Source organism: Sus scrofa, chromosome 9, assembly GCF_054392235.1.
Source record: "Sus scrofa isolate SSC_HxYL_T2T_F1_AM1 chromosome 9, Sscrofa_HxYL_maternal_Yorkshire_Landrace_v2.0, whole genome shotgun sequence".
NCBI lineage: Eukaryota > Metazoa > Chordata > Mammalia > Artiodactyla > Suidae > Sus > Sus scrofa.
Window position 1 is genome coordinate 119,263,981 of NC_139391.1, and position 12,726 is coordinate 119,276,706.

At 36.3% G+C, this 12,726-nt stretch overlaps 1 protein-coding gene across 29 annotated transcripts in view; it reads left to right on the top strand.

The window, feature by feature from the left end:
* DNM3 (dynamin 3) overlaps positions 1-12,726 on the top strand; it is a 542,852-nt gene that overhangs the window by 202,320 nt on the left and 327,806 nt on the right. For 15 of the 29 annotated variants that reach the window (XR_014816226.1, XR_014816221.1, XR_014816225.1 and 12 more), the window contains exons 13-14: positions 4,932-4,983; positions 5,822-5,851. Coding sequence is in view for 18 of the 29 variants with exons in the window: in XM_021063644.2 (XP_020919303.1) it covers positions 4,932-4,983; positions 5,822-5,851 (82 nt within the window). In the remaining 11 variants the exon portion in view is untranslated. Of the gene's footprint in view, positions 1-4,931; positions 4,984-5,821; positions 5,868-12,726 lie in introns of all 29 variants that reach the window. The other 14 variants (XR_014816229.1, XR_014816223.1, XR_014816228.1 and 11 more) reach the window with 2 other exon arrangements.

Genomic DNA, 12,726 nt, shown 5'->3' on the forward strand with positions numbered 1-12,726 from the left:
GATTTTGAAATGTAGCATACTCTTGCTATAGCACATGTCTATGGCACATTTCTTCAAATTATTTCAATTTCTTGCTGCAGATAAACATTAAGAATTTGATTATAAATAACCCTGGTATAAAAATACAATTGTATAAATATTAAGAAACTACCTTAAACAGTGCTAAGTAATCTCACTGGTGAGAAAGGTAGAAATGCCAATTAATGCAACATGCTGTTGGCCATCAGGGAGTTAGAGGCCTGCCTATAATACAATCCTGTTTATGGAATACAGACACAGACCAAGAGGTTGGGGAGTTTATGGGAAGGAGAGATAACTGGAGGTTTCTAAGAAGGCATAATTCAGAAATGATACTTGTTTTGACTTTGAAGGCTGGGCAAGACTCCAGCAGTCGGGGGTAGGGGGGTGTCAAGGCTGTCTGCTTCCTGTCTTCTCTGGTTCAGAGTCAATACTGCCTATTTCAGGAAGGTAATTTTTAATAAAACACTGCTTTGATCATGCTGTTTTCTGGCTCAGAAACTTTGAATACTTTCTGCTGCCTTCAGTGTAATGATCAAATTTTCTGTAATTGGCCAAAATATAGAATTATTGTACTAGGTGGCCTTTAAAGTCATTTATAAACCTGAGTCTATGGTCATGAAATTTTTGCCATAATAGTTTTACTTTCTACAACTTCCCTACATGCCCCATCTTTCTACCTCCTGGATTTTGCTTAAATTACACCATTCTCTTGAAATGCAATTGATTTTCTTTCTCTATTAAAATTGTGCTTTTCTTCAAGTGTTCTATGTAAGTCTCAGATCATATCAGACCAAAATGATCTTTATTGTCTCTGAACATTCAGAGTAATTACTATGCATAGAATTTATTTGATAAATGGTCACACACAACCCTTAGCTGTGGTTTTACTACAATCTTCTATTGCATATGCACATGGACATGCATAGAAACATATGTGCAAAAAATCTTTTTTGAAGATAACATGGATTATTTTTCTTTGAATGTCTTTCACTGTGGTCTTATTTTTACAAAAATTTAAACCTTGTATAGTTTCAAAATCATTATGTCTCAGAGCATTAAAGTAATTTGGTTTTATGTTTTTTAATGTTCTAATGAAGTCTTCCACAGTGACTTGTGTGTAGTACAGTTTTATATGATTAATAATAAGCATACACACACATAATAATATATGGGGTAATTATATCTCACATTTGAAAGGGAAGCACATTTTCTGACATTCTAATACAGCCTCACATGTTTATTCTTATAGAACTTATTCTTCATTATTTGTGTTTTGTATATCACTATCCACATTAAGTAAATTATAGGCTCTGATTACAAGGACCATACCTTATGCATGTTTGTATTTTTCAAGTGCTTTGCAGATATTTGTTACCCTAAAATTTTTTACTTATGTCAAATTAAAATATTATATATAGGTGTGTTTTACAATAGTGCAGAGGTAACCAATTAAGGACCTATCACCAAGAATATGTCCAAAGACTCAAACTAACTTGTAAGTCCTTATGTGGCTTTCTGAGAACACGTTTTTAAATAAGTATTTGAAATACTCTCAGTTATCATTGCATTCCTAAGAATTATGATAAAGGATGTTTTCTAACTAGGCAGCTTATTTTTACTATGTGACTTATGGAGTAACTTTAAGTGCCTAAATACATCATTAAGAGCAGTGTCTTTGGATTTATGGGGCCTGTTGCTGCAAAAAAGATTATTTTTTAGGTGAAAAGTAAAGGTAATTTAGTGTTTGTTCTAATGCTAATATTTGAGATTGGGTTATAAAATAAATCTGTTTTCCCCCCCGAATATTCTTACAAGTGATAGTTCCTAAATATGCATTATTGAGTAGATGGAAATTCTGTCAGTGGATAGTGTCTTCACCTAGTGAATCTCATGAGCTTCTGAGAGTAACTTTGCATCTCAAGGAATCTTGGATCTAAAAGGAACTTAAAAAACAGCTAGTACAGTTCCCCCACCCCTTGTCTCTGTCTCTCTGTCTCTTAACACACACATGTGTTACAGCCAAGAAACTAAGGTCCATTTAGGTCATACTCTTTGCCTAAGGTGGCACAGGAGTCACAGCAATCTCTGTTTCTGTTGCTTTATATTGAGTTTCCTCTCTCTTATGTGATTTTTAAGGGAATCTGTATATAATTTGAAGGCCCCTAGAAATTCACTGACTCCAAAATAAGCACCTGTAGGTCTGCCATAGTTTGAAGTTATCACTAGTAGTCAGTGATTTATTTTAAAATACTTCCTCTTTTAAAAACTCTAAAAATACAAGTATAATGCTTGGGAGATACAGCCATACTCATGAAGAAGACATCACATTTTCATAGTAGTTTTCCCATTTCTTCTGAAAAAAGGGAAAAGCCTGGAGATACTTGGAGAAAGAAAGCATAGGATCTGAAGACTCAGGAAGAGTGGTACTTGAGACACACTGTGAGCATCAGGGCATGGTGGGCAGTCAGAGGGGCAGTGTAGGCACATCAGACGCCTGAGCACAGACAGACACAACCTTCACCTCGTTCATAACCTCACCACAAAAACCTGAATAATTTAGATTTGGATTATATAGAGAAATGGTTGGAAAAAGAGGAATTTCGTGGTGATTAAGGGAATTAAGCATTTAACTGAAGACTAGAAAAATAACAAAAAGAAATGAGGAAAGAAGAAAGAAGCTAGATTCTGAAATTAGCAAATTGAAAAAGAAAGATACACACAAAGTATCTTCAGTTATCAAATACAGTGTGACCTTTCAGCACCCACCCCTTACTCACCCTCAGTTGAAAGTACTTATAGTTTTTTATGAGTTTGAGTGAAGGGAAGCAGCTTCAATACATCATGGGAGATTATAAAAGATTGCCATTTTGAACAGCTCTTCTAAGTGTGGTGTTGAATTCTGACTAGCTGCTGAGCCATGATATTCCACCACTTTAAACAGCTGATAGATGGCTTTATCTCTTCTCTGTTTTAGATTATTTCATTGATCTGCAAAACAGCTTCTATAAACTGCTAAATTACTAGTTAGAGGGCTCAGTATCACTAGTTTTCTCAGAATAACCAAAATAGATTGAGTTTTCTTGTGTTTATATGTGTTTACTCATGGACTCACCAAAAGAAACCCTTCGTTCTTTTGAGGGATAGAGTAACACAGTGCCTAATCGTGAGAACTCGGGGGTTAAATTGTCAGGGTCATGTCTGGCTCTTATCCCCTCTCTGCTCATGTTGTAATGGTGTCAAGCCTCATTGGATTTCTCATTCAACAGATGGTTGTTGAAGCCAACTTTGTGCCAGGTAGTTTCTAGGCACTGTGGATACAGTAGTGAATGAAACAGGCAAAAACAGGCACCCCCTGCTCACAAGAAGCTTTGATTATGGAGAGACAGAGAGAAACAATACACACACACACACACACATAAACAAATCAGCAAACTGTATAGTAGGTTTGAAGGTGAAAGATGACATAGAGAAAACTGGAGCAATATAAAGGGGATGCCAATCCTGGAGGAAGGGAGGGATTCACTTTTGAATAGGTTGGTCATGGTAGGTCTCACTGAAAAGACACACTTGAACAAAGACTTGAAGAAAGTGAGCCTCGGAACCATGCAGATATATGAAGGAAGTGTATGTTTTAGGCTGATGGAGCGGCTGGCATATAAAGGCTTTGAGGTGAGAATATGCCTGGTGGGTTCAAAAAGAAAAAAAAAATCAGTATCACTGGACCTTTCTAATGAATGAGGTGGAGAAGAAGAGGAGGTGAGTCAAAGAGGCAGAGAGTGGGGTCAAGGGCCTTGTAGGCCATTGTAAGAATTTTGACTTTTACCCTGAGTGTAATTGTATTGCATAGCAATAGAGGGTTTTGAGCAGAAGAGTGTCAGGAAACCACTTTTAAAAGTATCACTCTGGCTTCTGTGTTTAGAATAGATATTAAGGGAACAATGTATAAGGAGAGACTAAAGAATAAATTATTGCAACAGTGCAAGTGGGAGATAATACGGTTTGAACCAAGGTGGTAGCAATGGAAGTGGTAAAAAATACTGAATTTTAAATACATTTTAAGAAGTAGAGTCAATAGCATTTGCTGATGATTTGATGTGGAGGTGAGATAAAGAGGAACCAAGGATTTTGGCTTAAGCACTTGGAAATATGGAATTACCACTAATTATGAAGGGGAAGAATGTGGGTGGGGCAGGATTTAGGCAGGACATCATGAATTCAGTTTTGGCAGATTAAGTTTGAATTACCCATTAGACATCCAAGTGGAAATGTTGAATTGTTGAGAACATATATGAGTCTAGAATTGGGGAGTTAGGTCCAAGCTGGAGATGCACTATAGGAGTTTTTAGAATCCAGTGGAATTCAAAGTAATGAGATTATACAAGTTCACAAAGAGTTTGGGACCTGGAGTTAGACTACTTAGTACCAGCATTTGTTTGAGTAATTTTGGGAAAGCCACTTAGCTTCTCTGTGACTCATTCCCTCTATCAGTAAAATGAAAAGACTAATATTACTACTTTACAGGGTTAAAATTAAGATTAAATCATTAATATCTGTAAAGCACTTAGGACATGGAATATACTCAAAAATTCTTAACCATCAATTTGCAGTACAACTATTCTGTACCTGTGGTACGTCATAAATACTTGCATTGACTTATTGTTATTAATGCAGCAATACAGCATTTCTTCCTGTGGTGTATTATTTTTGGTTTGTGATTATTATTAATTGGTTCTACAGGTTCCGCTGAGTTGGTATTGCTTCCAGAATGAAACTGACCTGGGTTTTTTAATATGAGCTCTGCCTCAGTTATGGGTGTATTTTTATTGTCTATATTTTAGTATCTGTTACTTGTTTAGAAAAAAAAAAAACCTATGAGTTTCTTCAGTGCTGCTCTCCTTTGCTTTTCTCAGTGCTCAGCAGAGGAGCAGTCAGGTTCACAAGAAAAACACAATTGGAAATCAGGTAGGAATTGTTTAAAGGAATCAGTGCATGCATGCCCCCCCAAGAATTTGAACTAAATTGCTTGATTGACTCTTTTTTAAAATGCAAATTAATCGTGTGCAAATTTTGCTGGAAATGCAGCTTTTTGCTTTGATTTTGCTTTTAAAGTTTTTGGAGTGAATTGCATTTTTTTGTTTTGTTTTTGTTTTTGCTATTTTATGCAGTTAACCGTATTGATTTATTTTAAATAACTTTTCTGCTATTTGCTCTGCTTTTCAAATTTGACTCCGTGTGTCCTACTTTGCTTGCTTACATTACCCCTAAATTTGACTTAACATCGAATCCCTGAGTCAGTTTAAGGTTAAAATATGGTGAGTAGTTGCATGAGCTTTCTGGTGCTGCTGACTAGTTCACACATTTGCACAGCTTGATAACAGTGAAGGGACAGCTCATAAGGAAGGCAGTTGTTGCATTTAAGATTTAATATCTGCCACACCAAATCCTGTTGGTTAATGAAAACGTTAATTCCTAAGAAGATCTGATCTTTTCAGTTTTTGTGTTTTGGGCTGACCAGCTGTCTCTGACTAATAGCGCTCTGCAGAGATTGCATTAACTCTGACAGTTTGCTGTTTCTTTTATGTTTTATGTGATAATGAATATTTGCATTGTTATTTCTTTTCAAGTCAAAACAATGATGATTTTATAGTTTTTTTTTAAATTCAGAGGTACAATTATTGAACAAATTGAAACCTCTGCTCTAGAATTTTTTCCATTGTTTTGAAAGGAGAAGAGGTAATAACAGACTTTATTTTAAAAACTTTTTTTCTGAACTAAAGCATATAATTCTTTGCTATTTCAGGGAACCAATCTTCCGCCTTCAAGGCAAATTGTACGAGCTAAGTTCTGTAAGCTTTACTGTTGCTTTTTCATTTAGCTTCCCAAGGGCACAGTTTGTCTTTAACAGATTAACTCAACTAGCGCTTGCTACTAATTTTTTAAACTTAGATTGTCTTGTCATAACACCCTATCATTGAAATATAAATCCTCTTAAGAGGGTTCATCCCTTCACTGCTAATAACTTGCTGTGATTGAAAGGTATGAACTAGTAAATTCTAAAATGCTGTAATAATAAACTTTTAACACTGTGGGTGCTTTGATATTTCTCTAATTTTAATGAGCCTTAAAATAATTAAAATTATTAATGTCCTTCTTCTCTGTCCTTTTATGCTATGTTGTTATAAGGTGTATGCCTTTCTCTTCCCCTTGTATGATAATATTTCCAATAAATGTAGATGCACTTCTAAAAGGTGGGTGAATATTAAACATCTGATTTTGATGTATCTGTTGACAAATGTATCTAATCCCAATTACTTGTATTTATTTTTTAAATAATAAAACAAAAAGCAAAATTATATCAATTTATAATTTATATGGTTTTACAGCTGAAGTTTTTAAAACCAGATACAATATCGTCACTTAATGGAAGTGTAAAGATACTGTCAAATTATTAACATAGCATTAAAAAAAATTACACTCATTTCAACCATGGATGAAGCAGCCTCAAAGTCTTTCTTCCAGCAATGCTCAAGTTGAAATGAGATTCGAGGTTGGGTCTATTCCCTTCCTCATGATGTTTTGGAAGAAACAAACTTTGGATCTGGATACTCTTGGGTTCAGATTCTCCTCTGTCACTTAGTGGCCATTTGGCCTTGGACCAACTGAAACAGAGTTTGCCCCATTGTATGATGAGAGGAATAGAAAATAACTCTGTAGGGTCATTGTGGGACTGGGAACTAGCCTACATAATGAGGTTTGCATTGGGGTACTGGGTATGTACTCTGTAAAGTGTAGAAACCTTGCTCTCAGGAGGAAGGTGCTGCTTCTTGAAACTTTGGGGAAAAAATATGAAATATAAGAAAATTAGGAAAGTTATAAAATGAGAACAATGAAACTTTTGGGAAAATTAGAAGCCATGGCAAATTATTCTGAAGATTACAATGCCTAGAAATAGGCTGGGTGTGGTGTAATGGATCCATGTATAAAATTTTCCTCATGGCCAGAAGCTTTAGCTCATAGAAGTTTATACTTATTGGAAAAGTAATAGTCTGGTGGCATAAATGCAGACTTTAAATCAGACCTGAATGGAAACTCGAAACAGTTTTCAGTTGCATTGCTTCTAAATGCTAAAATCATGCTACTTGTGTTTCTCTGCCTTTACTTTCACTGAGTACTTCAAAGCCCATACATTATGGAAGTTTTATAACTCAAGATAATAGAATTGGGGTGAGTGTTATAATAGAATACAGATTCCTTTTCCAAAACTTCTGGGGCCAGATGTGCCCTGAAGGTAAGAACTTTCTGGATTTTAGAAGAGTATTTCATGTATCACATATTATGCAATATTCTTGTGGGGTCAAAGGCAGCAACCTGTAATTAAACACATTGTATTTCTGCAGTGAAACAAATGAATAGGTACACTAAGTAAACTAAATGAAAGACATAAATATTTTCAAATCAGGACAGGTTTTGCTGCCAGATTTGTTGTTTTAACCTTTCACTTTGCAAGTAAGAGGTTTATGAACCTGAATATCTTATTTTCCAGAATCAAATCCAATAATTAAAACACAATATAAATAATCCTTTATTGTTTTTTTTCCCTGCTTAGCAGAAATGAACCATAATGACTTGAAACCATTTCTTTATGAATCTGAATAAGTGAGGTTGATTTAGGTTTGTAATAAAAAACAATTTTTGCCTATCAAGAAGCACAAAGCCAGGGAGCCTTGGAGCCCAGCCTGCTAACTGATGTTTGCTTTTATGGTTGGTGGGGTTGAAATATTGTGTACTGCCTTGACAAGAGCTTTATCCATTCTGATATCCTCTTAGGGCTCCTGATTATAAGAGATGGCCATGCTGAATCTGTTATGAAATATTTTAGAAGGGTTTAAAGAAAGATAAATTCCTCTTTAAAGTCTAAATCCCCATTTGTTTTTGTCTGCCTAGAAATTTGTCTTCTTTAGAAGTTTTGCAGGCTGATGTCAACAAATGTATGGAAAAAAAAATGTGAGCACACAATTAGCCTAAAGTTGCACTGCCCAGAAATTTAAGCTTAAACTACATTCATCCCTTATCATATGTGTTTTCGAAACCTATGGGTGTTAAAAGCTCTGGTAGATGTTAGAAGTGAATGATGAATAAATCATGGGCCCTTCTGTCAGGGCACTCATATCCCAGTGGGGATGATGGTAAGTAATAGAAGTCTGTCCCTTTTTTTTTTTTTTCCCAAGGCTAACACCTTCTGATCCTTCAAGCCTCACTGTAATATCACTTCTGTAAGAGGCTGGCCCTGACTGTTGACTCAAAAGTGACCTTTCCTCCCTAATATCTTATCATTATCTGTTATTCTGTTACTTGTTTATAATTTTTTGTTTTCTTTCACTAGGACCTAAGCTCCATTAAAGCTATTTTGTTGTGTGATGTTAAAAGCAGTGGGGTATCACTGTAAGGTTTTAAGTGCAAACAACATTTTAGAGAGGTCATTCTGTCTCTAATGTGGAGAAAGGTTTTGAAGAGAGGATGAGGTTAGAAAAAGGAGACTAGTTGGGACGCTATTGCAGACAAATGATTATGGTGGTCTGGGCTAGCTAAGCTCTGTGAACTAGATTTGAGGAAGAGCTGATGAATTCAGGAGACATGAAGTAAGAAGATTCTAAAGGATGTGTGATAAACTGAATGTTGAGGGGAAGGCTGGGGATTATCTTCAGTGCTGTCCAGATATCTGATTTAGGCACAGATGAGATGGTGGTGCTCTTCAAGGAGAAGAGAATCTAGAGAGAGACTTAGATTTGGATTCAAAGTGAGGAAGTGTAGATAAGTTGAGTGTGAGTCACTGTGGAAGACTGGAGTAAAAATGTCCAGTGGGAAGTTAAGTAAAATTGTCTAGACTGCAGAAGGGACAGAGAACTATTTATTTCCAAAGTAGTGGAGAACCACTGAAAGATTTCCAATAGGGAAGGGGTGCCATCTGATTTATATCTTGAAAGATCTGTGTATTATCCATATGAAGTGTTTGGGAGAATAAAACTAGATACATGGAAACCGGTGAAGATGTTTTTGAAATAATTCAGCTAAGAAAATACAAATGTCTGTAGCAGGAGGTATGTGGGAGGACAGATTCAAAATGTATTTAGAGGATGGAAAGAGTTAAAATGATTGTGGAATTGAGGGGAGTGTGTTCAGTTATTCTCCCAGGCAATGACTAAGGAGATCTCAGGACAGAGGGAGTAAAGGTGGAGGAGGAGCGGATTTCAGATTAGGTTGGGAGAGGTGGTGATTTCAGTTTCAGATACATTTTTTGTGTGTGTGCCTATTGGAGGCATTGGTGGAGTTTGAGGTTCAAGATTTGTCTAGACTGAAGATAGGAATTTTATAGTTGTCGATGCGTACATGGAATTTGAAGCCATGGAATAGATGAGACCACTCTAGAGGACGAGAAGCCATGGAATAGATGAGACCACTCTAGAGGACGAGAGCATAGAAGGAAATGTGGGATTTAAAGGATTAAAGGAAAAAGAAGAGTTGGGACAGAACAAGGACCTGAAAAGGAGTCTAAGAAGTGGTAAGAGAGGTGGGAGAACTTGGAGAGTAGTAGAATGAGTGCCAAGGGAAGAGAATATTTCAAAGAGGATATGGTCAAATATTTCCAAGAACTCCAGAAACATTGGGTAAGTTGTCAAATGGGTGTACTGGTAGACGATCCTGTGCAGTGTTGGGACCACCCAAAGTAGTACCAGTCTTCTTGGTCTAGTGAATTGCTTTTCTACTCCACAGATGGAAGGTAGAACAAAGTTGAGAAAGCAGATGATGGAATTAATACCCTGAACGAGGTTTTTCTAGGGAGGGAGGCAGCATGAGTTGATGAGTTAAAGATTTGAAATAAAAGGTAGATTGTATAATCTAACACAAATGGTTTTGACTGATATATTAGGGCATTAGTCAGGCGAGGTTAACCAAGTATCAAACAACCCCAGAATTTCAGTAGCTTAATAACAATTTAATTCACTCTGCTGTAACAATCTAGTAGAAGTCATGGGGCTGGAGTGGGGCATCCCAGCTTCACATGGTCAGTCTTGGGCCTTCATATTCTCTTTATTCTTCAAACAGCTGGGAAAGAGAAAGTAGCCTGAGTGAAAACGGTTTGAAAGGAACAGCCCAGAAATGTCACACATCCTGTCCATTTCCATTCCATTGACCAGAACTCAGTCATATGGCCACTCCTAACTGCAGAGAAAGCAGGAAAATATAATCTGAGCTTGTTTTTGGGAAAAAGAAAAGATGAAAGATGATGTTGACTGAAAATTAAAAGAAAATCCGCAAATCAGGGCACTGGGGTCTTTTTGAAATTAGAGAAAATGTGTACCAGGATTAAGAGGAAGAAAATGGTAGGATTGGAGGTTGATGTCAGTGAGTGGGATGTTGTATCTCAAGATTTAAGAGGGAAGAGAATGCCACCTTAAAGTCATAGATGTTTTTGGAATAAGAAGGAACAGACACTGGAGGATGGAAATGACAAAGGATAGCTACAGATGTTTTTGGAGTGTTGTTTTTCTTCAGGAGGTCTGGGTAGTAAAGAGAAATTGGGATGAAATTTTCTAGATTTGAATGTGCCAGGACTTACTGAGGCCAGAAAGATTGCTGTGACATTTGTGACTGATAATCCAACTGTAAAAATCTAGAGCAGGAAGGCATTGCTGACTTGCTTCTTGGCCCAGACACATCCAACTGCAATTGTGTAACTAGGAAGACCTTTTTCTTAGGCAGGGAGCAGAGCAGGTGCTTTCAGGATACTTTCCAGTTCTGGGCTATCAGGGTATCTCCTAGTACTGGACTTGTTGTCTGTTTTGTTTCCTACCAATGTGCCTTCTGTTGATCTACTTTTAAAATGGAATATGACTGGCTTTCCCAAACCTGCAAGTCTCCAGATAACTGGATTCTCAACATTTTTGAATTGTTAGGCTATAAGTGAAAAAGACCTTTCTTATCAACACAGGATCTGTTCCCTCCCTACTTTCTGAAAGCTAGTTTTAGTAGACACTAGTCTCTTCCTTAGGACCCCCTATAGCTCTAAAATAATCACCATATTCCAACATTCTAAAATTTCCCTACCAAGTCTCCTAGTTCTTCAGTCTCTTGAAAGTAATAGTTTGAGACCACTGTTAAAAGAGCTGAGAGTTTAATCAGCTATTTTACAACTGGGTAACAAAGATTGCAACTGGGTTACAATAGAGGGCTCCTCACAGCCCTCCTTCCTTCTTTGGCCACTCAGCTAGTTCCAGCTTTCAGAATCTGTCACTTTTAATTCCCACACTCACTTGACTTCCTGGTACCAATATCTGTATCAGGATTCTTTCCGATGTAAATTTCAGAGGATCTCAATTTAAATGATCTTGGAGAAAAGAGAGTTAATTAGTTTATAGGATTGAACATTTCAGAGATAAGAGTTAAGTACTGTTTAATAGTGTCCACACGAACTGATTGATTTGATGAACTGTGATGAATTAGATAAACTCCAGTTTTTGGTTTTGCTTCTTTGCTGTTGGCTCCATTCTTGGGCGCCCCCAAATTGCAATATGACAGCCAGAGGCTTATCCTTCTAGAGGATAATCCCTAGTTAGAATCCAGCAGAAATAAACAATCTTTCTCCCAGAATTCTCAGAAAAACTCTCAAGGCTCACTCTGATTGGGCAGGCTTGGATCACGTGCTCATTCCTGAACCAATTACTGTGACCAGAGAATGAGATGTACTGATTGGCTTAGGCCAGATCACGTGGACTAGAAGTCAGGATGGACTCCTTTCCACCTGACCTCAGAGCTCTTGTTAGAAGACAGAATAGATGCTGAAGGAGATGCATCAGAGATGATGGCTACAGGTATTTGTTGAACATTGTTTTCAGAGCAACTTAATTTGGATAATAGGATTCTTGTGTATTTTGTCTTCTTAAAATAATGTAAGATTTTTTTAACATTTCATTATTAAAACCCTATATTCATTTTTTTGATTAAATTTAATAATTTTCCCAATTTGTCCTGTAACTTTCTATCTCCTTCTTCCTTCTCTTTCTTTTTAAAAAATAATTTTATGACTATACTAACTTAAGAAGTAGTATAGTGCAATGGCTTTTAGAGCTGGAGTTGTGAAGCAATTACGTGACCAGGAGGAAATTATTTAATCTTCCTGTTTCTCAGGTTTCTAATTTATAATACGATGATAAGAATAGTAATTGCTTCATAAGGTTTTTGTAAGTATTAAATGAAATAATACAAGTTAGGTACCTAGAACAGGACCTGGCTGATAGTAAATGGTACATAAAGTACTTCCTATTATTTTTGTTGCTGCTATTGTTGTATATTTGTATCATTCTGTTAGTCTTCAAGAATGATAGTAAAATATTTGCTTTTATTTACAAATTCAAATTTTTCCTCCTTGGAAGTGGGAAGAATGCTACAAAGCGACAATGAAATCTGCATATCCAGTAATGCTTCATTGATTAATTTTTATTGAAGCATACCTGATGTACCATATTATATAAGTTGCAGGTGTACAGTATAGTGATTAACAATTTTTAAAGGTTATAGTCCATTTATAATTATTATAAAATATTGGTTATAATCTGTGTATTACAGTATGTCCTTGTAGTTTATTTTATATGTAATAGTTTAATTCCCTTAATTCTCTCCCCCTAGATTGTCCCTTCCCCTTTCTCC